Source organism: Cololabis saira, chromosome 3, assembly GCF_033807715.1.
Source record: "Cololabis saira isolate AMF1-May2022 chromosome 3, fColSai1.1, whole genome shotgun sequence".
In the NCBI taxonomy this organism is placed as follows: Eukaryota; Metazoa; Chordata; class Actinopteri; order Beloniformes; family Belonidae; genus Cololabis; species Cololabis saira.
In genome coordinates, this window is record NC_084589.1 from 30997380 (window position 1) to 31021167 (window position 23788).

Here is a 23788-nt window from a genome sequence, read left to right on the forward strand (position 1 = left end):
TTGACAGTAGCTCAATGTCCATAGATTCTCAAAAATACCTCCAAGGCTCACTTTGTATCGAACCGGTGGTGAAGCCTCCCTCCCTCACTCTCCAGCTCTGTTTTGTTCTGTCTCTTTCTTGTTTCCTTTGTGTTTGATCTGGCTCACAGCGAAAGAAGCAGACTCTTCCCTGATGTAGCACCCGGCCACCTCACAGCAAAATTCACAACATGACAGAGGTACTGTGGTACCGATATTGTCTTTGTGCTTTTGTGTGTGTGTGTGTGCTCAGGACAAGATGGGCGGCTGAAGACTGAATGATAGAAATGGACTAATATAACTACATAACACAGCAGGTGGCATAAAATAATATAGATAGAGACAAGAATCCACAGGAGTATAAGAGAGTAGCCTGGAGGGATGCAGCGAGTACGCCGCCATAATCTTTCCCCCTCACTTCAAAAATTTCCTGCCACTGCAGTGAGAGCATTGTTGGAACCCCCCCCCCCTACTCTGTGCAAATTGGCAACTGGCAAATGTGAAACTTCTGTTCTAGTCCAAGTTCACCTTTTTTGTTCTGTCCCATTTGCATGCTGATGAGAGCTGGCAACGGGGAGAGAAATAGAGATATGGACCACTGAGGAGAAAGGGTCCATTTGGTTAGTTCTATTGCTCTGTTATAGCTAACTGTCCCCACTGTGTCATAAAACACAACCCTGACTGGTTTCTTGCTTGCAAAACATTCAGCCTAATTCAATGTGCTTCCTGCATGAGCCGTACATGGGCAGCTAGCGTGGAATGGGTTGAGAGAAAAACTTAGTTTGTAGCCTGGGTAGCAGATGGACAATAGGCAAGCAATGGGAAAAAGCATGCAAGTGGATAGAGCCCGAGTGAAGTGTAATTTACACACCGCAGTGAGGGTTTTTGGGTGCTTTCAGGGGCCAAATTAGTGATGGGTAGCCATTGATACTTTACACTTCCCCTAAAATTTAGATAATTTCAATCTGTGTCCTTCTCCACTGCCTGATTGTCCCTTTCCTTATTCTCTCTGCTGCTGTGTCTTTCTTAACCTTCTGTTCTGAATATCATTCCCTTCTGCTCTATATTCTCTCTCATTTTCACTTTCATTCTTGGCTTCACAAACCCTTTTTCCTCCATGTTCCGATTAATCTTCACCATGCTTTTCAAAGGGTGCAAGTCGATGTCTCGTGGGGGAGAGCAGACAAGGCAGCTCTGATAAAACACTTAATGGAACTTACAGTTGTGCAGATCAGATGGAGCTGGAGGGGGGTGGGGGGGTTGAAAGTAAGATTCCCTGCCCAAAGCGGCCACCTCAAGTTCCCAGTTCAGTCCGCTCTATGATGGAAGTGGCTGACAAGTCAGGGAACAAGTGTTTAGAGCTAAAGCACTCTAGTTTTGCACCAGTGAAAGGTATAATTATGAGTGAAGAAGCTATTTTCTCTTATGTATTTTACACTTGTCCAGGAAGTCAACTACTATTTTATTCAAATTGGCTGAAAATAAAAATTATTCCAAAGGAGATCTCATAATTAGAAGATTGGAAATGATGATTGTTGAGTACCGGTACATAAAGTACTGGTATAAAACTGTGGGTGTGAAATATGTCAAAGAAAAGAAATGTTGACCTGACTTAAAACTATGTGTTCACATGCAAATATTCACGTGAATAGAGAGGTTAACGGTTTCATACCACGTCACTGTTGGTATTAATGACATAAAAGTGAGTTTCAAGCCTTTGGTGGGTTTTAAAATGTGTTCTAGCCATCATCCAAGTAACAATAAAATAGAAGTGCTGATGTTGATAACATACAATTATCATGTTTTGTTTTTTTATATATATAAACCAAGGTTAACTCTTAGTTAGTGGCTAATCAAACCTCCAGAACATTTATGAGGAAGTTTGTTTTTTCTTTGCAGATCTACTTGAGCTCAGACACATTTCTAGGATGTTTAGTGTGAACAACTTTGGAGTTCTTTCCACAGCACGTCTGTCAAGGTCTTAGCTCTGACTGGGCCACTCAAGGGGGCAGATTTTCTTTTTCTGAAACAATTTTATAGTGGGTAGCAATGTGAGCTACCCTCACAAAAACATGCAACAGTCCTGGGCTATACATGCCCCCTCTGGCCAACCGGGGCGCCAGCTGGGGTGGGGAGGATCTGGCCGGAATAACGTGATCCTTCCACGCGCTACGTCCGGCTGGAGAAGCTCAGGTTTCCTCAGGTTAAGGAGGAGACCTGAGCTCAGTGCAGGAACTCCCGGGGTTGGTAGAGGATGGCAATGCCCAGGACTGTCACTGTCAGGTAGGAGCACTGGGTGATGAAAATGGGAAAAACATTGGGGATAAAAAAAAAAAAAAGAAATTCATTCTAAGCTTTAAGGTGCGCTCTTTTTGTGCAACATATAATGCCGAGTATAATTCCCTCTTAATTAAACTCGTGTTTTTTATCAATTCCCAAAGCATTTTCTGAGTAGTCTTAGAAGATTGCCAGGGTTCTTCTTTTATTGAGGCACACAGCTATGGTTTTTTAGTGGCTCTGGCTTTGTCTGTGGAGTTCTTCACAATCTGCCCTGTTCAATGACTTATAGCAGACTCATAAAGAAATATGTTTGCCAGTTCCAGTAATGTCCTCTAGATTTTAGTGGTTATCTGTGGGATTTTCTTAACCTCATTGAGGATTCTGCTTTGTACCTTTGGAGTGGTCAAGACTGGACACCCACTTCTAAGAGTAGCCACAGAATTGTGGACCGATGGAAACTGAAACAGTGTTACACGTCCCGTTGCACCCTCATGCTGAAAAATACTCTTGATCATACATCTTCAGGGATCTTCTTTTGGTTCACACATGCAGATGATTCTCAGGAACAGTCGATGTCAAATTTCTGACTGTCTTTTATCAAAGTGGCTCTAAACCACAAATCCAAAATCAACTACCTGGACTTCAGTTGCAAAAACTGCAAGCTCTAAGCAGACAGTATTGGGGTTTGGATTACTTTTCCACCAGCACTGTGATTGGGTCATAAGTGTGTCCAGTTAAGACAAAATAAAGTGTAACTGTGCGTTCTCAGCGTAAGCGCAATGTGTCTGTCTACTGTTGTGGTGAAGAGAAAGATCAAAAGGCATTTTATCTGAAAACTAGTGAATACCGAAAGGGAATACTTTTCTTGCTTCTGTATCCTGCTTGAAAGCTGAAGCATGAGGAAAGGAAGAAACATACAGATCACTTCTATTAAAAGTAGACATGAGTTCTCCCTTATTTACATTTTTTTATATAAAAAAGGCATGAGCTTTAGAGGTTCTTAGATAGCTTCTGCATATTATACATGAGCCCATGATGTGAACACATTGTAAAAAATGTTCCTCTCATATTTTCATTTCAAGCTTTAACTTCATTCTCAGCTATAGAATAGTAGACATTTATTACCTTCACATTACAAAAGTCCCATCTTTTTATAGTATGCAGTTGAAAATATCTATCTACCTTCTGTGCCAATTCAATAGCTAACTCATTTATTTCCCCTTTCATATCCAAGACAATAGGTTTAAGGCTCTTTAAAACTGGTGCTGGCATGAAAATCTTTATCAGAGGCAAAGCCATGATCCAATTAAAAACACCAAAGTATTTCTGAATGCTCAGCTGCTATTGCGGTTGTATGTGCACAATTCAGTTCAGTGACTGGCACTTTGAAAATATTACCTGAACATATTGAGGCAAAAATAATAACGTGTGAGACACTTGAGAGGTGAGCAACATTCAGCTGCAGAAACTGTGTGGAGTTAACCCAGCAAAACAGACTCAAGATAAGAAAATCATCACCTGTAACACAATAAAAGCAGCAGAACAACCCCTCTACAAACCTTTAGTGATCCAAAGTTTTTAGGGTGTAGCCACATGATAGAATGGATTTTCTAACAGCTCAGGAAAGCAGAGAACTTCATTCATGCACAGTAACAAACAGGGCTGAGGAGTTGCTGAAAAATGAACAGGTGCTTTTTCAAGAGAATTTGGTCTTACTGGTCCACTTCTCTGCCAACCTGTTATGTCAGTACTTGGGCCTTGATTTTTTTTCCCATGTGAAAATCTGAGTTGTGACATTTCCAACATGAGTATCAGAACCATCAGTGGCTACTGCCAAAAACAGGTATCAAGGTTTGCAAGCTTTTACATCTATACACAGCCCGATTACATTTTTAGAGAATGAATCCCATTTTTTCTTTCTGGCTCTAAAATTTGGCACAGGAAGTAGCGCAGTACTGCCCAGTGACTTCCTGTTTTTGTTGGACTGAGCTAGCTATCTCATATTAGCACTATGGTGACCATATAATGTCAGTGATAGGATGGAAAAACCCATGAGGAAACATGCTTTTAAGCCTTAAATTAGCTATCATGTGAAAGAGGACGAGTTCGTCAAGTGAAGGGGAAAGAGGGATACCGTGTTTGCTGAAAAGCAAACTCTTTTGTTTGCTTCACAGAAATGAGAGAAATTCTCCAAAAAAAGCCAGAGACCCAGATCCGTGATGGACACACTGTAGAACTCATTGTCCCAAATCACCAGTTAAAAAAAACAGTAAATTTGTTATTTAAATGAGCCGAAGACACCATTAATCGGCATATTATGGTATCCATAATATACAACTAGTTACTAACATGACAGACTTAGGTCATTAACAAATCGAAGAGCAGTAGAAATAAGTTATATGCGATCAACGACTACAATAGTGGCAGGGGAATACTCGGTTGGTCATATTTTGATGTGTTCTGCGTGATTTTGAGAACCCACTACACAAATCCTGTTGCTAATCGGGGTACCCTGGCACCCGCTCCATCTGTTGCACCCAGTGCTGCATCAGCCAGCTATTTCAATGTTAATGAGGCCAACCAAAGACACGGTGATGCCGTTGTCTTATGAAGTACCACTAGCTTGTTCCCACTCCTGTAAAAATCGCCCAAAACACCTATCCAAGGCATACCCAAAGTAAATTGAAAGCTGTTCTTGAACTGTTTGAAGTACAAAGACGGTTTTGGTCTCTTTTGAAAGGTATCACTGAAGTTTTTCCCCCTACTGTCCGAATCACTGTAACTGCTACTATAATTGATTAATCTCAGTTTGAACACACTGAAATTGAAGGTTTTTATTTCAGCCGGAAATTTGTTTCGTAATCAGATGTCTGCAGATGAGTGAAACTGTGACTTATTAGCTGGAAAACACATTGAGACCACAGCCTGAAGCCTTATCTAGTGCAATTTCAAATTGGATAACAATACCACAAAAGATGAGTATTTTACACATGTTTTTTTGTAAGACTATGTCTTACAAAGACTTTTATTATAATAATTAGACATTAGATTATGTCCCATGGGCATAACTTTTGAACCTTTGAACATACAGTCATAATTTCGGTATCTAATGAAAGCTGACACTTAGATGTATCCTATCATATATCCAGATTGACTATAAATATTGCTGAAATATATATAAATACATATAAAGAGTAAAAACACAGACGCACGTCTGATCCGAGCGGTGATTCTCACATTCAGATTGAATTTCCCGCTGTGGGATTTATCCCGACAGCCTCGAGCCGCATATCGTTGTTTTCAGCATTTCCTTGGCTATACAATGGCACCGTTATCGGGGCGATTGCTGCAATTGGCTAAGTTTTTTTCATGACAAAAGCCGGACGTGCGTGTCATTTCCATTTCCAGGGGACAGGGAAGCTCCTGTATGGTCGGATAACATATCAATCAAAGTAGAGGTGCAGGCTCCATTTTATCACCACGGTCTCCCGTCTGCAGACGTGCAGAACGGAGTTACAGACATGTAAACATAAGAACATGTGGTTATCCGACGACGGTCACAATGAAGAGCGGCTGTTTGTGGATATTTACTGGTATAATAATGTATTTTGGACTAAATACTTTACTGGATTGGATCTACTGGACCTTTATTACTGTAGTGTCGATATGTACCAGCTGCTATGATTATATCCTGAAATGGTTTATATTGCTGGAATCACAAGAATTTTAGCTTTCTAAGCAAGATTTGTAAGGCTTCTACAACATTTGTAAGATTTGTAAATGACCTAGTTTTGTAAATTTTGGACTGAGTGTGCACCGAATATGGACTGGGTGTGCAGTCAGAGCGGCAACGGGCTAGACAACGCCTCCTGACACCTCTTCATTCCCCCAACTTGGCTTCATGCATCGGGAGGCAATAATACTCCTTGCATTTACACTGCCCAGTGCATGTAAAACATGGGAGTGTATGAGAGTGTAATCTAAAAACGCCTCGTGATGTACTGTTGAGCACATAGTGGGAATTGGGAACCTAAACAGTACCATTGGGATGGGTGGATTTGGGGAAGGGGGACTAAGAGATACCTCCAACAGCAATGTCTTTGTCTTCAGGAAATGCCTTTCAAATAGACAGCTAACCTTTGTTTCTGGGGCAAAGTTTGCAAATATCAAGTACTACGTTCTTTCCATGTCCTGCACTGCTGTGTAGTTTATGTTGCGCCAAGAAAATGTGTCAGGAGATGCAGTTGATACTGCCATGAAAAATAATATCTTGCTGTCATTATGGTCCTAACTGTAGTGGAACATGAAATGCCCGCTGTACTGAGCCCCACTGTACCATGGAAGGGACACAGAATAACAGTTTTCCCAAGTCTGAAGTCTGGACAAAAGGCTATATAACCTTTTATCGATACCCAACATATTTATTAATTCACTGAGCCAGGGTAAAGAAATACACCAGTCTCCCATTTAACCCAGAACACTCCATAAAATTATACCTTTGACGCCTTTGAACACAAGATAGTATTACTGTATCGCACTGATTCTGAGGGTAATCGGTATCTACTGCTATGCCACAAGACATTTTGCTATTTTTCTACAATTAATCAGTTCCACACAAATGGTACAGGAATGTGTAATGTCGCTGATTACTATTCTTTTTGCCATTTTTTATACTATTTTTCCTTGCAGCACTTACAAAGAATTTGACAAAGGTAGCAGCTTGCCCTTAATCAGTAAAAAAAACAACAGTGTTTGCTTACCCTGAGGCCCTAAATAAAACCTGCCTTCATTATAATATTTTGTGGGAATAATATTTTATCACAAAGCTGGCTTTAAAAAAAAAAAGAAGAAAACACTGCTAAACCTATGCTTTAATGAGGACTATAATAAGCTATGATCTCATCAATGAGGTTAACAGTGGATTATGCAGCGAGCTTCAAATTATGCTTTTAAAACAGTTAGCGCAGTAACACTGTTAGGGTAGAGTGCAAGCACATCTCCTGAATTAACTTGGCTGTTATCGGACATTTTAATGTGAAATCCCATTCAAGGCAAAGTGAGGGTATTGGTAACAAGAATAATGTAAAACATGTTGGTGAGTCAGAGCTAATGCGCCTAAAAAGCTTTCTTGAAATGCCACTAAGGGCAAGTGCGTCAATGCAGATGCATTTTGTTCTCCCTTTAGTGATAAATGTTTGTGCAGCTACACACCTCGCGTGCCGTTGAAGAACAGAGTCTGTCGGCGTGGGTTCTGGATGACCACAATTGAGCCATCGTAGTTCTGCAGGCGGCAGGAAATATGGGCTGTGCCTCCCTCCAGGACCGTCACATTCTCAGCTTGCACTGCCTGACAACGGGCTGGAGGAGAGAAAAAGATTGAAGTAAATATAATGATACAGACGCTGAATGATGGAAAGGAAAAAAACAAAACAACAGATGCATAGAACAAAAATAAAAAGATCAATTTGCAGCTCTTTTAAGATGCAATCTTTCAAAATAAGGCATTTAATACATCTTTCATTTACTTGCTATTCATCACATGGACACAACAAAGGAAGAAAAAAATGATAGAGATAAAGAGACTGAATGCAGGAGATGACACTGAAGGGCTCCACAAGTTGAAGAGGGTCCTCATGAGCAATGGATTCTTATGATTACAATAGAGATGATAATAATTACCGCCATTCATCGCTTACCATGTTGAAAAAAAACTATCATTCCAACATCCATATTGTCTCCTGCAATAATATCCATCAAGACACTTCTGAACAAATAATACCTTATCAAAAGGCTGTTGGTCCATTACAATTTCAAGCAACACAAATTCATATGCACTTAAACACAAACAGGCCCAGTTCAAGTTGCAGGGTTATTGTCTTGTGTAAAGTACAAAGCTCTTAGATGGAGGCCTTGAATGGACGTCACACATTCACAATGCTATTCATCATCCAGATATGAACTGACGTGACTGATTACACTGTATTATGCGATGGATAATGCACCAGCTTCAGCACTTTGGAATAAGTACACAATATTTTTATGAACACATGCTTCACAAAAGCATTTACCAGTAAATTAGAACCTTTACACTCTCAGAAACAACATCACATAATAAGTTGTCTGCTTCATGAGGCCAACATTTTTTCCAGCAAAAGTTGGTTATAAATGGGAGGAGCTTCTTAGAAGTTTCTCCTGCTGTTCATGAGTCAAATGAGGACGCTGCTTTTGCTCAGAATGCTGCAGCCTCCACGTTTGTGGGTCAGGCTGTTGACAAGACTTGGCTGACTCTAACCTCCCGTCGTGCCTGATGTATGTATAAAGTCATCATCAGAAGTCAAATGATTTGGGGATCCGTTACTCACATCGGGGGGTACCATTTAAGGGTGGAATGTAATTGCCTTCGAGAGAAGATCAGCTTGCTCGTTTTCACAAACTACTATTTACCAATTTGCATCCACATTTGCATTCCCTCCATCCCCGGCAAAGTGTTGGCCATGGGGAGGATTGAGAGAAACAACAACATCAATATCAAAGTGTAGCGATGGAGCAGGCCACGAGGAGAGCCGATAAAGACGACAATATATATTTCCCTGCTGAGTGTAGCGGAGTCTCCGAGCTCTGTAAAACACCTTCAGAAGGAAGGAAATGCTGTGCGACAAACAGATGGTGGCTGCCATAGCAGGAGTTGCTGACTTGACTGCTTTGGGCCAAAATAAATGTCTATATCTGCAACTGAGCGTGACTTTAGTTCTTAGATGTGTTTAAGTGTGCGTGCTTGTGCAATAGGTGGGCATCTGCAGAAGGTGTGCAAATGCAGAGATTGGAAAATTGCAATTAAGTCACTTTGATATCATCTGATCCTTCTAACTTCATCCAAATCTAATTCTTTACTTGATTGTAATCTATTTTAATTAAGTACTCAAAGCTCACATTTTCATCATATCAAGGGGAAATGCAGAGACATGGTAGATATTGAACTGGAGATAGAACGTAACCAAGGGGGAATAAAGACAAAGGAGGCTCTAATACTCAGAGGAACTGAGAAAAAAATGAACAATTACATCTAATTGAAGTCATTAATGCACCAATTCTCTGCATCAATATTGTGATTTATATCAAAGGCCATCAGGGCCTGCCACCACATCCCACTTTCTTTTTTTTAATGACTGTTATTATTCAACACCATATAGCAAGTGAGCTGGGTTATGCCTCCATTGTTTTCAGCAACCTAATTGTAATTGTGCTGCTGTTCATCGTGGCAAAGCCAATGTTGAGTCTGTGTGTGATTAGTGAATTAACAGTAAAATGAGGATGTCCAGTGGGAGTGCAACTTGATAAAAAAAAGGGGGGGGAAGTGGTCAGACGTTTGTGACTGGTACGATGCCAGAAAAAACTAATTAGCTATCCATTTCGTAGTCCCATTTCTCCTGACAGCTGTCACCCTTTCAAAGGAAATTAGCTGCAGTCACGACAGTGCAGTTTAAAGGAAAAGTAAAGAAAATGCCTTCAAAACCATGAATGCCTGTTTCAGTTGGGACAACTGAGATCCTGCTCGTTGTAGGTGGACAACCAATGTGGGGAATGGAGAAAAGTTGAGTGGGGGAGGGCTTTTTTCAGTCAATGATAGCATGGCGTTAAGAAGTGATGGTTAGGATATAATAATGCACCTGGTGGGCGCTGGACAAAATATATGAGAGATGACGCGCATTCCTCCACTTCTGCTCATGGCATAGCTGCATACAGCACTTTAGTTTGACTGTAGATTTTATAGGCTGCCATTCATATCAAGGCTGTGAGCCTGTGAGTCTGATCACCAGCATAGTCCAATCCATAGAGAGAAAGAAAGGGAGGGGGAGCGAATCAACCTCTGTGACAGAGGTATTAATCTCAGCCCCATTAAAACCTGTGCCCATAATAAAATACTCCACAAGCGTGGTCTCATATTAAGAGAGAATGCCTACAGCAGTCGGTATCGTGGAAGTGCTATGATCAGCTGATAAATAAAACTGGAGGAGGAACGAAAACAATCCCTTCTCTCTCCAACCAAGCGGGGGCAGTATTTCATAGCAGTGAATTGGTGCCACTCATGATTTGAGACGCCTCCAACTCAGCTGTCACAACCGTTGCAAAAAAAAACAAAACGTTATTGATGGCATCATAGGCATCTGAGAGAGGTCATCATTTCAAAATGCATAAACAAATGAATAAATAACAGGCGCACAAATTGATAAGACAAGGCTGTTCGGGGGCCTGTCCTAATGGTCCCGCGATGGGGTAGAGTTATAAGCAGAGGGGGGGCAGGAGGTATAAGGAGAAGAGGGGGTGGTGAAGGGATATATAGGAAGTTAAAAGAGAGGGATTTGGGAGGCAGCCAGGTGGACTGCTGGTTCACCCTCGCTCACAGTAAATTCAAGAAACTGCCTCACTGGTGCAGGGTTAGCAGGCTGAATTACCACCTTGCTCTGCACTTATTGCTCCCTGTCCCTGCGTCTAAGACAGGAGACAAGTGAAGATGGAACAGAAAGACAAGCCACATAAGAGATGAACTGTCTCCAATTGCCCCCGAACAAGCTCCCTTGTATCCTTGAATCAGTGTAGTCACTGTCACCCTTTTCATTATCTGTCATTATCTTTAAATTGGACGTGGGCCAAGAGCCTGTGTTTTCTTTGCATGCTGGCAATGGATGTACAAGGGAATCAATGCAGGGGACCACAACGCCTAACCCCTTGTGTTGTTTCTGCTTCAATTAAAACAATGACAACAGTTCATACTTTCCACTCATATGGGTCGTCTTTGGCAGGGCCTCCGTCTTTCCCTATCTGCATGTACATCTTTTCAGTCACCCCCCCGGGTCTGCAAGGTGGGTCTGTCTCCACAGCATCTATGCAAATGGAGTTTGCAATGTTTGTGTGTACGAACACTGGCTCCAGGTTAATCACAGAGTTTTGTGGTGTACTAACTCTATGAAACAGCTGACATTGAGTTTCTCTCTTCCATAACTCCCTCTGTAGACCTACAACTCTCTCCCAATCCCTCTTCCCTTTTTCTGTTCCCAGTCTAAAATTATCACTCCGCCTCTCTGAGGGCGCAAGCACTCTGCCAATCATAGAAAAATACAAGCAAAAAAAAATCCCTCTTCAAATAATACATAATCCTTTACAAATCTCCAAGCGATTGTTCTCATTACCTTTGCTCTGTTGCTTGCTTCTGTCCTCGCTCTTTTAGGCTCGCGAACGCTCAAGCCCTTCTTCTCATTTCTTTAGTGTACCCCCCTACCCCCCAATTTATTCTCAGAGCATGCTTGTCCCACTGTCTTCATACCTAATCTCGTTCTCTCATCTGCCTCCTTCTCTTTTTATTCAAAGCCATAGTCCTTCTATTCGTCTCTTCCCTGCCTCATGCCTGATCTGATCCCTGATTTCGCCTGCCTTCATTGTCCCTTCTCCGTTCTTCCTGTCTTCTCCTTCCTCATCTCCGTTATCTTTTATTGCATCGTTCATCATGCATCTTTCTCGTTAGGGCTGTCCTGAAAGTCTACTTTCCCCTTTTTCTCTACTCTTTCTCTACTTTTCTCTACTAGGCATTAAGGAGAACTGTTGCAACTCTTATTCATCCCCATTAGAATCTGTCTCTTTAACCCCATCCCTCGTTCCTTTTCCCTACTTGATGTAGTTTTTTTTTGCTGCCCCTGCAATTGCTTCCTTTCAGACAGCAATGGGCTTTCCTTCCCCTTGCAGTCTCTCTCCTTCTTTCTCTTTCTGTGACTCAGTGGGAATCTTTTCCCGCCTCTTTGCTGGTTCTATCTGCACACTCCTTCGCTAAAGTGATTTGTTCTGCAGCTCAAGTCTGCAGCATAATCGGGCTGTTTTTATAGTGTGCCGGGAGAGCGAAAGAGAGAAAGCAGGGGAATGACGGAGGGGAGAAACTACGATGAGTAAATGGGACAAGAGGGCAAAACAAATGAATGGATCAAGAAACTGAAGTTTGACTTTTTTCCTCCCTCTTTCATCTTCCTCTTGATTTTGGGTTCTTATAATTGCCTGTCATAACTCAAGTTTCTCCCCACTTTCTCTTCTCATTTCTTTCCCTCCTTCCTTTCTTCTCTTTTTTCTGCCGTTTCAGCAAAAAGAAAAATTCTCCATAATGCATTGGGGTACTGTTCAAAATGCACAGCTAATCAGTAAAATCTCCAGAAAATTGCTTCTTTTCATGACTCTCAGCCATTGAAAACATTTACTTCCAATTATTTGGATAAATATACATACACACACACATATATATATATATATATATATATATATATATATATATATATATATATATATATATATATATATATATATATATATATATATGTATGTATTTATAAAAGTTAGATTTTGTTCGCGCTGTTTCTATCCTCTCCATTGACATTGGCTGTCTTCTTATTCTTCTCACATATAGTCTTTTTGTCTTGCCCCTCCTTTCCACATTTTCTCATTTTGACCTTTGCATCTTTATGTCTCCTCATCCCTTTGGCGTATTTCAATCACCTCTTCCCTCACTTGCCCTATCCTTTCTTCCTCTGTCTCTCACTGCACTGCATCTGCATCTCTCTGCTCTCGTGCATGTTTCTTCCCCTGAACATCCTTTCCTCTCACTTCTCATGGTTTTCTCATGACCAAAGCTGGCTAGCTCTGTCTACTGTGCCGAGTTTTGTGTTGCAGGTCTGTCACGGCCACGAAAACCTTGCAACAATGCCTCCATGCATACCCGAACAGTGGTTTAATGGGAATTTACAGGGTGATTACATGAGGGCAACCCCACTGGAGATGCATCAGAGCCAAAAGCACTGGTCTGAACACCCCTTCAAAATCCCCCTTCCCTTTGGTGTACGTATAGTGCACATGATGACTCTGATGGACCATCAGAGGGACGTAAGGGAGGAAATATAAGGATGTGTGCATGCATTTTAAATAAGTAAATGTGTGTGTGTGTGTGTTTTTGTGTGCGTGTGCTTGTATAAAATAGGGTTACTGTACGTGGTTATAAGCCAAACAAAACTGCCCTAGTGGCATGAATTACATAACCGAGCTGAATGCCAAGACACAAACTCATTCTCTTCCCCATACTCCCTTATCGTCACCCCCTTTTAACATCCCCCCCACCAAACATTAACACAACAAAGCAGGGAATTGAGATTTTGGCACAGAGGAAAATATACTGTGCACATCGGTGAAAAGCTTTTTTACCAATGGAGAAGCGTGCAAAGGAGGAAAAAAAATCTCCATATTATATGCCTAGTGATAATGACAGGAGTCTTACTCCCCTTCTGCTTTTCTCTGCTTTGTTCTCAATCAATCTTAGGACTCTTGGTTTCATATCTCAGCACCATGCAACTACATCTGAGGCCTTGTCTCTTGTTTTATCTTTGTACCAATCCCCTCCATCTCTGTCTTTCTTCCACACACAGAATGCACTGTTCTCCATTTCTGTCTGGCTTTTTCTCCTTTATGCTTCAGCTGCTCCTTCCCTCCCTCACACATAGTTCTATCTGACCAAATCTTTCAATCCTTCTGTCAGTCTGTCTCTCCCTTAATATATGTTGGTCTCTTGCATTTCACTTTTCCACCTCATTCTCTCTCTATTTAACACTCCCACTCTAGAGTCAAACTTTCTTTTATAATATTCTCCTGAGAATAGCTGTGAAGAAAAAAAACAACATCTTCAGTCACTCTGAAATCTCTCTTTCTTTCACTGCTTTCATTTGATGGCATTGTCCTTTGAGTCCTTTGGCCCATCCATCTCAACTCATTTCCCATCTGGTCTCCTTAAACCCCATGGCTATACATTACTGTCTTCATAAACTTTCTGTCATTAATCTCAATGATCAATTGCTGCTTGATTACAAGCATTTTGAACAATTCCCAAATTGTGAATTGTTCTATCATGAGCCATCCTTCTTGCTCAATGTTGACCAACACCTTCAATTTTATTCTTTATCTATTTAAACAACTTACTCTTATCCTTCCATCAATCTATTATCTATACAAGCGTAATCCAATACAGGGCCACAGGGATCTACTGGAGCCTATCTCAGCTCTCTCCGTGAGGTACACTCTGGACAGGTCCCTGATCTATAACGGGAGAATATGGAGTCAAACCAGCACACATACTCACATTTGCGCCTATGACCAATTTAGAAACACCAATTAACCTAACACTTGTTAGTAGACTGTGGGAGGAAACTCGAGTAAAACCCATGCAAGCAAGAGAAAACAGGCAAACTCCACACAGAAACACCTCCAAACTACATTAAAAATGGAAGTCAAAGCCAATAATTAAGCGCTTCTGCACGGCTTATACCAATACTAATATGTATATATATGAATTAATATTTAACAAAATCTTCATATACACTTAAGTAGCCAATCTACAAGGGCAAACAACAGTCCTGGCTCTCAAATGATCTTTTTTGTGTATGTGAGAGTAAGGTGTCACAATACTTCATACTTCACATTGAACAACTTTTTGGATAAGCTTGAGATGTGTCACATCAAACGTAGTCAAGAAGAAATAAATAATAGTCAAATTAAATAAGAAACTAAAAAAACAGACGTGAGAAGAATGTCTTGTGCAAATGTGGTTTGCACACAATCTGTGAAAATGATGTGAATTTATGTGCACCTATTTGACTTTACAAACCTTAAATGTGAGGACTGTGATCCCCCCCCCCCCCACACACACACACACACACACACACACACACACACACACACACACACACACACACACACACACACACACACACACACACACACACACACACACACACACACACACACACACACACACACACACACACACACACCAGCAAAAGGTACTCAAAACTGTTCACAGAATTATCAATACGCACTATAAATTCCATTGCCATTCCATGGCATGTTTTGGCTCTAGGATTTATTTTTTTTACAGTTTTCAATATCTGGTGAACGGGAACAACAAAACTCTTTTTATTGCCTTAGCCTATCCTAGACAATCTTTCAAGTGAGATATGAGACTGGTTGTGTTAAAACTTTTCAGTTTTCCTTCCTCATCTCAGAATCCTTGCAACATGCTTTGCAAGCAGCAGATGTGTTGTCATCCACTGCCTTAAGAAAAATGGTTGGCCTTTTTTGGCCCGGCATCACAGCCATTTCTAATGAAATAGACCCATGCATGGGTCCTGCGAGTAAGGTGATGTGATGAGCGTGACATGACCTTTTTTCAAAAGTCGGGACTCAGCAGCAAGAAATTTCACAGTTTTCCTTTCTTTGTTGGATCCACTTATCAGATTCAATTTATTCATCAGCCCAATAGATATTGTAAATTCCTAATACATAGAATGGAAATACACTGTTGTCCATAAAGTTGGAATAAAAAATCTTTTTACTTCTGAAAACACAATTATTTCAGTGTATATAAGGAAACATCAAATTGCATCATTAATCCACACTGAGGACAATTTTCAGGGAACAAAGAACTTGCGACTGCGTTACCACATCCTGACAATAATATGAAATGAGTGACTGCAAGTGAGCATTATGGGCTGGTTCTCTCACTTATTCGGTGTGGAATGACACCTGCATTTCCCTCTCAAATCAATACTGCACATCTTATTTAATCTGTGTGTACGTGTACATCTGAGTGTGTTCATGTGTGCAGGACTTACGATTGATGCAGAGCAGGATCACAACCAGGCTGCGCAAGACCAGAGAGCAGGGGGTGGGGAGGAGGCAGCAGGGGACAGAGCTTCGGATAGGCCTCATTGTGTATTGAGAAGTTGCGTGTGTGTGTGTGAGCCTGTAAGTGTGTGTGCACGCTTAATCAATGGCTCTTCTGTGACTCTACACGCCTGCACTGCTATAGACACACTAGTCAGCACACCCTCACACACGTTCCCAACTGCAATACTGCAGACACGTGCGGACGGCCCAGCTAAACTTTAGTGCAGTCAGACAGAAGTTGTTGTTTGAGAGCAACACTTAAAGAAAGGACTCCTGTGTGGTACACTGTCTCACAGTGCTTGCACTGAAACTGCTTCTGCAGCAAAGTCACATATACAGTTCTCAAAGGCCTGGCCAAAAACTCTAGGTGATAACAGAACCAATAATTTAGGAACTATATCACAAAGCACACAGAGATGAGCTCATTGTAGGTTTTTTCTCTGTGGACTGCAGCCGCTTGTACAGCTTTGAAGGAAGTGACAATCAAGAAAAACAGTTTCGTATACATACTTTTTTGCTCTAAACCAGAGTAAGTATCTCAAGAAAAGACATCCAACACTGAGGTCTACAACAGCAATGAAAGTTATGCAACTAATTGAGTGAGAGACAATTTAATTATCTCTTAACAAGCCGTAGGCTCTAACGTTCCAACTCAGAACTACACAAATTTTGACGAGAAAGAGCCGTAACTATCAGTCACATACTGAACCGCAGCAGCAAATAGGTTTCTTCTCCCCAACAGGTCAACCAACACCGCTCGAAGGGATAGAAAAACTTCAAAAACACAATATTTATGTCAAACAATGTGGAGAAAAAAAGTCATTCGAATCAAGACTAATTTACCAGCCCAGGTGTTAGCTGTAAAAGTTTTCAAACAGCGCAACCAACATTGTTGTGCCCTACAGCACAGAGAAATCTGGGGCAACAAACTTCATTGTCAGACATATTGTATTTTAATGAGCCAAAATAAATTTTCAGCTCCTCTCACCCAACAAATACGCAGACAGAAGTCAAGTTCCTCTAAGCTAAAACCAAACTGACTAGATCTCTGGAGAGACTGAGAATCTGCAACTGATTTGGAGAAAACTTTGCTTACATAAAATCTACGGCGTTTGACTGCTGCTCCGTCAAGTCAGAAGGTCGAATTTCTTGCCTTCTGTAAAATAGCCAACTTCAGATATTACATATTTCGATTTAACCTCACAGGTATCTACTATTACTGGCTTGAATCCAAGAATTTCAGCGAAACACTATCATGTACCCACCCTGGTGTGAAAAGACAGTGATTTTACATGGTAATTTAAGACTCCTTGGAACAATCACAGGTTATCGGACAACAAAATCATGCAGAATCGACCCACCTAGCTCTTTCTGTCCAACATGCTCTACTGGATGCCGTCAGCACCTGAGTGCACTCCACACACACACGCTTAGCACACACACTGATCAGGAGCCTGCTACGTTTTGGGTGCAGACAGAGTTGTGCTGATTTTGAGGATCTAATGCCCTGTTGGTTTCCAACAGAGCACAGGTCTGGTGTGTACTGTACGTGCAGGTGTGTGTGTATTTGTAGTGTACAAAGTGCAACGAGCCGCACCGCACACCTCGCTGAGCACTAACTGATAGAATAAAGTGCGGGTGTCAGTCTACATTCTTTCACACTGCCTGCTCTTCCTCAGTGCATGTACCACTGCAACCATAATGAGCTCCAAAGGCGATGGCCCTGAAACTTCTGGCAAAAGCCAAAAGTGGATCAGTACAAGTCTTCTCCACAGCGCTTACTTCACTGGTCGACTGGCTGATGCTGAGAAAATAACTCTGCGCTGGTTTACACCAGCAGTTTGGGGTCTGGTGGGTCCAAGGCCTTGCAGCAAACAGGCACGCACACAAAAAATAGATTTGCTAGTTCAAGCTGAACAATTTATGTTCAATCTATCCATCTTAGCTCCATCCCTTTGTCCTCTTCTTTTAATCCTTTGATAAAAACGAAGCTTGTTAGTTCCCACAAATTAGTCCTCGCTTTGTGTCACTTACTTCCTGTGCATCTACAAAAACCGTTATAATCCCAAAGCGTGAACAGCGCAGATCATGTCCAACTGCCAGTGTTCTGTCCCTTGCTTGTTTATATAAGCCTGGCCGCCCTCCCCTTGCTTAGAACATGTGTCAGTGTGGGATCAGTGTCTGCATATTTTGCATCCTATTTTGCGAAGGTTAGAGATGCGTTTCTGTGGATGGAATCTGTGACAATGGGGTCTTTCAGGTCAGCAAACAGTGGCAGTGTGTGTGTGCATGTGAATGTGCTCGACTGTCCAGTGTTGACTGAAGCAGAGTGTACATTTGGCTGAATGTTTGCCTCTTTCACCATCTACTATCCACTTATTTATCCACGCAGACGCACAAAGAAGCGTCGCAGGGCCCCTTTATGTTAAATGAACGGTTTTATGTCTGTGGGGTTGCACACAGCTCTGCGCATGTTTGCATGCTTTGTACTTCAAAGTGAATAGAGATTAAATGACCAAGACTACAGATTTGTTGTGAGTTACGCTGATGTAAACCTGGCTCATTCAGAGAGGTATATACTCCATATGTTTATAGCAATGAAACAAACATCATTGCTAATGGGTAAACCAACTTGTCAGCACATTGTGCATCAACACATCGAGCATAATGCGACCCCTTTGTTTAAGCACATTTCCACGTATACTATCATTACTGCTAGTGGCAATAAAACTGGCAATACAAAAGCCAATAGTGGGAGCTAACTACACCAGGCTCCACGTCTATGACTTTCATTACCTTGTAAAATGTGAGAGGCAACACACTTTTGCTTTTATAACGGCACCTCTGCTTGTTCTTAATCAGCTGATCATAAACTATCTGCTCTAATTTGCCGAAAGCTGTGTTTGCAAACATCTTTATACATTCACGCTGTTCCCTATTATCAAATCAAATAAAGTCAAATTCATTTATCAAGTGCTTTTAACAAAATAGGGTCATCACAGTTTGTGTTATAGAGCAACAAAGACATAATTACTGACGAGAAGAAGAACACATTGCAAATCATGACACGACCGGCGAATATCTGTGTATTTGAATGTCTGCGAAGCCCCTGTGTGGGCGGCCCCCTAATGGGTGTATTTGTTTTTGTCGCAGTGTGTGCGGAAGGAAAGGAAGTAATGGCAAATTGTGTCCCCTATCCCCTTTCCTCTTTTTACTCTCTCCTTCTCTTTCTCATCCAAATCAAAACTTTAATGGGCTTCATTCGTGCCACCGTGGAATAAGTGTTGCCAAAGCACTTAAGGGGCTTAAGTCAGTGGCGTGCTGAAAATATTAAGCACTCAAACAGCCTTACAAGGATCCCTGGCTGCTTAAGTATGCCGAGGAGGTCGCGCCAGCGTTTAATACCAATGGAATTAAAGCACTCTGACAAGAAAGAGGAGCAAAACATGTAGATACATACAATGTGTACCACACAACTGGGAGTAGGTAGAGAGATGAGAGGTTACTGGAAACTGTGAAGCCATGAGGTGGGCACATCACGAGGATACAAGGGACGGTTAACATAATGCAACAGGGGAGGAGAAAAAGAGTGAAACTAATGAGAAAAGAAGAGAACAAGAAAGTGACAAGCGGTGGCAAGACAGTTGGAAAGAGTCAAAAGATGGGAGGAAATAAAAGAAAAAGAAACAAGCAGTGTTGTGGAGGCGAGATACGAGGGAATTGGGCCAAGGTGTGGGAGGTAAGGGTTGATGGGATAGCTGTGAACCAGCAGAGGGCTAATGCAGAGATTCTATCGGGAGGCTTATCCGAGATTAAATTTCTCTTTGTCCTTAAGGCGCTTCTTGGGTTAGCGGAAGTGTTGAATTTATTACTTATGTCTCCCTTGAGGTTGTTGCGGGCAAGTGGGTTGGGATCATGTGAGCGTGTGTGTGTGTGTGTGTGTGTGTGTGTGTGTGTGTGTGTGTGTGTGTGTGTGTAAACGTGTGGTGGTGGTGTTAGGAATGATGGCTGAGTGTATTTTTGTCTGTGTAGGAGAGAATGTTGGAGGTTTATTAGCTGGAGAAATGTGAAGGAGGACATGTGTTCCTGAAAGGTTAAGATAAATCAAATGAAAATCTCCCAAGGGGCGAATCATTGTAACTGAACATCTTAGTATTAGCATGGTTGCGTTGATATCAAACATGTAAAAAGAATACATAAATGGGATTTGATCCCAACTGTGGACTATTCATCGACTATTGAAACTATTAATCGACTTATCGGATTATGAATCTCGTGGCTCTTATTTAGCTCTCAGCTCCTAAATTTTGCATAAGGTTGTTTAAATGATGTCCCAGTTAAAAATAAAACACAAGAAAGGTGGACATTTAATTCAAAAATACATATTTTAATGAACTTTGCTGCCAGTCGCTGTGGTTTGTCACAAGCCGCCGCCACATTGTTCACCTTGCAGTGTACTCTATTGCAGTGGTTCCCAACCTTTTTTCCTTGGAGCACCCCCTACTTGTGTCTAAGACCAGCCGGGCCCCCCGACCCGTACGTACTAGCACCAATAGAGTAAAGTGATTCATTAAAAATCTTTAATTGAAAAAAATTAACATTAATTATGTTTTTGTGATACATTTCTCTTTGGTTTACCCTGTATACATATTTCTTTGTCTTTCTCACCTTCATTTTGTGTCACCAATGTATAAAATATGCACAGGAAATAATTGCAAGGACATAAAATAATTACTGAAAAATGTGTCTTTTAATATGAGAGCAAAAACATTTTTCCTTTCCTACCTGTCGGAGTAGTAGTATGATTAAATGTTGAATAATGATATACTAATAATTTATTACGTTTTTATCCTGCTAAATCACTTAGAAATATATTTTGGTCATTTTAAAATACTACGTGGGTTTATACAGACTACAGTATTCCATTAGGTGTGTTATTATGATTTTTTATTTATTTAACATGCGCAAATATAATTTTTACAACTGCATATCCTCAAAGCAGACAAAGTCTGCAACTCTCAGCAGAGATTGGAGGGGAGAAGGATGCCTCAATCTGTTGAAAAAACATGTGTGGTGACAATAAAGGCTGAAAGCTAATGCACATATGCAATTCTCAGCTGAGGTAGGAAGAAGTTGACTCACTCTGCTGATTTATTTTATTTTTTACCAACAATAGATGACAATTAAATTCATTGCCAACTATTTTTATTACTGACTTTTGTCAACAACGTCAACTAATCGTTGCTTTCCCAATTCCTCAAGTCAGGAGCATTTCTGAGATACAAATACACAGCCTTATTAATATGCAACACGTTTTGCATTAGGAGGATAATGGAGCAGGAGGAAAAGAGGTGGAATAAGCCTGATCTTTCATTTTAGAGGCGTGGATTCGACTCCCATGTCTCGTTGCGTAGCTCTCGGGACAGTGTTTTAACCCATGTTTGATGCTGCTGTTTTTTTTATTTTTTTTATTTTTTAATTTAATGAATACTTTTTAAATTAAAATACATTTTAGTTGTTTATATTCTGAATGCATTGATTGTAACATTTTCAAGTAGAACTTCAATGATCAGCGGACATATCTGAATGGATTAATTAGGAAAAATGTACTCATTGTTAGTGTACTGGACGACAGGAAGTGCAAGGGGCAGTATAGCTCCAAGTACACCATATTTGGACCTGTGTACTTGGTAGTTCATTGTTGGCAAATATGTCTAGTGAGAATGGACTTCAGAGGACGCTAGGACACATTTAAGTCTTTCTGCAACTGGAACAGAGTGACAAAAAGACATCACAGCTCAGCTAGCAGGCTAACATGTACTCAAAAACGTGTAAAATTATGATTTACTCCTTTCTCTTTTGCTGTTACTTCAGCTTGTTGATGCGAAATGCATTAAGGATACTTTGCCGTCTGAAGTCTTCAGAAGTCTCCGCTGGTTGCGTACTCGATTAAGTAGGCAGTGCAAGAACACCATACTCATACTCCATACTCAAAAAATAGACTTAAAATGACTTGGATCAGTGCTTCACCTGCAACTGATGACATTTCACAACTACACAAGTATGCATATTGAGGGATGGCTAAGGAGTTGCAGCCTCATTTTCATATTTTATTTCATTATAAACTTTGTATTAGATACTTTTTCATTCTATTTAGAGTAAACAAACACAATATAGTTCTTAAGCTGCTTTTTAAGAAAAAGGAAAAAGGACAAATTCCTTATATACCATCTCTAACTTTAATATGAGGAAAATCAGTCCTTCTTAATTAAAGTTTTTTTAAACATCTACAACGCTAACCCATGTCTGAGTACATTCATATCAGGGTTGGCCGGCTCAGTCAGTCTCTCCTGGACTCAGCTCTCCTCCTCCACTCACTTTTCTGATTTCATGTTTGTCTGGCTGACTTGGTATTAATAGCTACCCCGAAGCCATGCACTGGCTAATCCGACTCTGTTCTGAACCCTCTAATTAGAAAAGCCACAACTCCTCAATCCATGGACACCCTCTACAACTGCATTTTCTAGAGACACGGCTTATGCTCCAGGGAAAAGTGATCGATACAGCCCGATCATTTGAGTAGCATTCAAGTGATGCCACCTGTCTTATGCTTCACACAATTTAGGATGTGAAAGTTTTGATTTCCTTTATTTCCAGTGATTGTTGGCAGTGGGGCCTTGCAAATGGATAAAAGTCAATAGTGCTCTCCACATGACAGACTAATAAGGATACAAAACAAGTCACCGGCTCTCTGGAATGTCATAGATGGCTATGAATGTGTGTGCAAGAAGTGTGATCTTTAATTTACAAGTTGGTCTCAGCTTTAGGGTTTGTGCATCTGTGGTAGGATGTGGATTTAAAATGACTTTCAAGCAAACGGAAGACTTGGCACCGTCTTTTCAGTGATTTTAAAGGGTGGACCAAGAAAAACACAAAGGCACTTTGGTAGACACTGTAGACATCCTATTATTAGTCCCACTCCATTATGCATTTACCATGCCTTTCCTGTGCATTAAAAGAGAAAATTTCTGCTTTATTCTTCTCCAGCCAGGCAAAGAACTGAGCAAGCATTTTAGGATACAACCCTCCAGTGTGACAGGCTGCAAGAGCTGAATATGGAGAACAATACCGATGGCTGGTGCTAGGGTACTTGACAAAAGCAGTTGAAATTGATTGATTCAGAATAAAATGCTCTGCTTTTTAATTTAATTCATTCCATCCAAATCTTACAATCGCATAGAAAGAAACACGTTTCCAGAGCAATTGTATGAATAGATCAAAGAAATGTTTATTGTGAGAAAAACCTTCCACTGTAAATACAAAATTGTACCATTCCACATATGTTCTTGTTGATCTAAAATAAGAGTTTATTTTATCTTCCATCAGGTCAGTGTAGGACCGTAGTCGTGTTCAAACATTTCAAAAGACAGGAGCAAAGTTCAAGGTCAAGACTGGATATTTTGTTTGGTTTTTAAAAAAGACACAAAAATCAATCTCCTTCTGATTCTGTGGCTTTGAACGTCTAACACCTTACCTCCTCCAACAGCGCTATGTTAAGAAAAGTTCAACTCTCAAATGTGGAGAGAAAAATGTCAATGAATACATTCCTTCCAGCATTTACCTTTGTCATAAAACATAAGAGGTAAAAGCAAGCGTGTATGTACTTTGCAGGAGCCAGGATTTTAAATGAGTGAAGCTCTTCAGACTTTGACAGAAGCACGCTCACTCGGAATATACCAGGAAA

The 23788-nt window shown here is 40.8% G+C and overlaps 2 protein-coding genes across 3 annotated transcripts in view; both read right to left on the reverse strand.

Moving 5' to 3' along the window:
- The window catches only part of LOC133436703 (apolipoprotein A-IV-like), a 298467-nt gene that overhangs the window by 187391 nt on the left and 87288 nt on the right, over positions 1 to 23788 (reverse strand). The gene's annotated exons all lie outside the window — the stretch shown is intronic.
- The window catches only part of cadm4 (cell adhesion molecule 4), a 199907-nt gene that overhangs the window by 33669 nt on the left and 142450 nt on the right, over positions 1 to 23788 (reverse strand). Inside the window, exons 1-2 of one of the 2 annotated variants that reach the window (XM_061717234.1) lie at positions 15990 to 18128; positions 7510 to 7656 (exon numbers count right to left, since the gene is read on the reverse strand). In XM_061717234.1, the coding sequence (XP_061573218.1) occupies positions 7510 to 7656; positions 15990 to 16086 (244 nt within the window). In that variant the 5' untranslated portion in view covers positions 16087 to 18128. Of the gene's footprint in view, positions 1 to 7509; positions 7657 to 15989; positions 18129 to 23788 lie in introns of those variants that run through there. The other variant, XM_061717236.1, reaches the window with a different exon arrangement.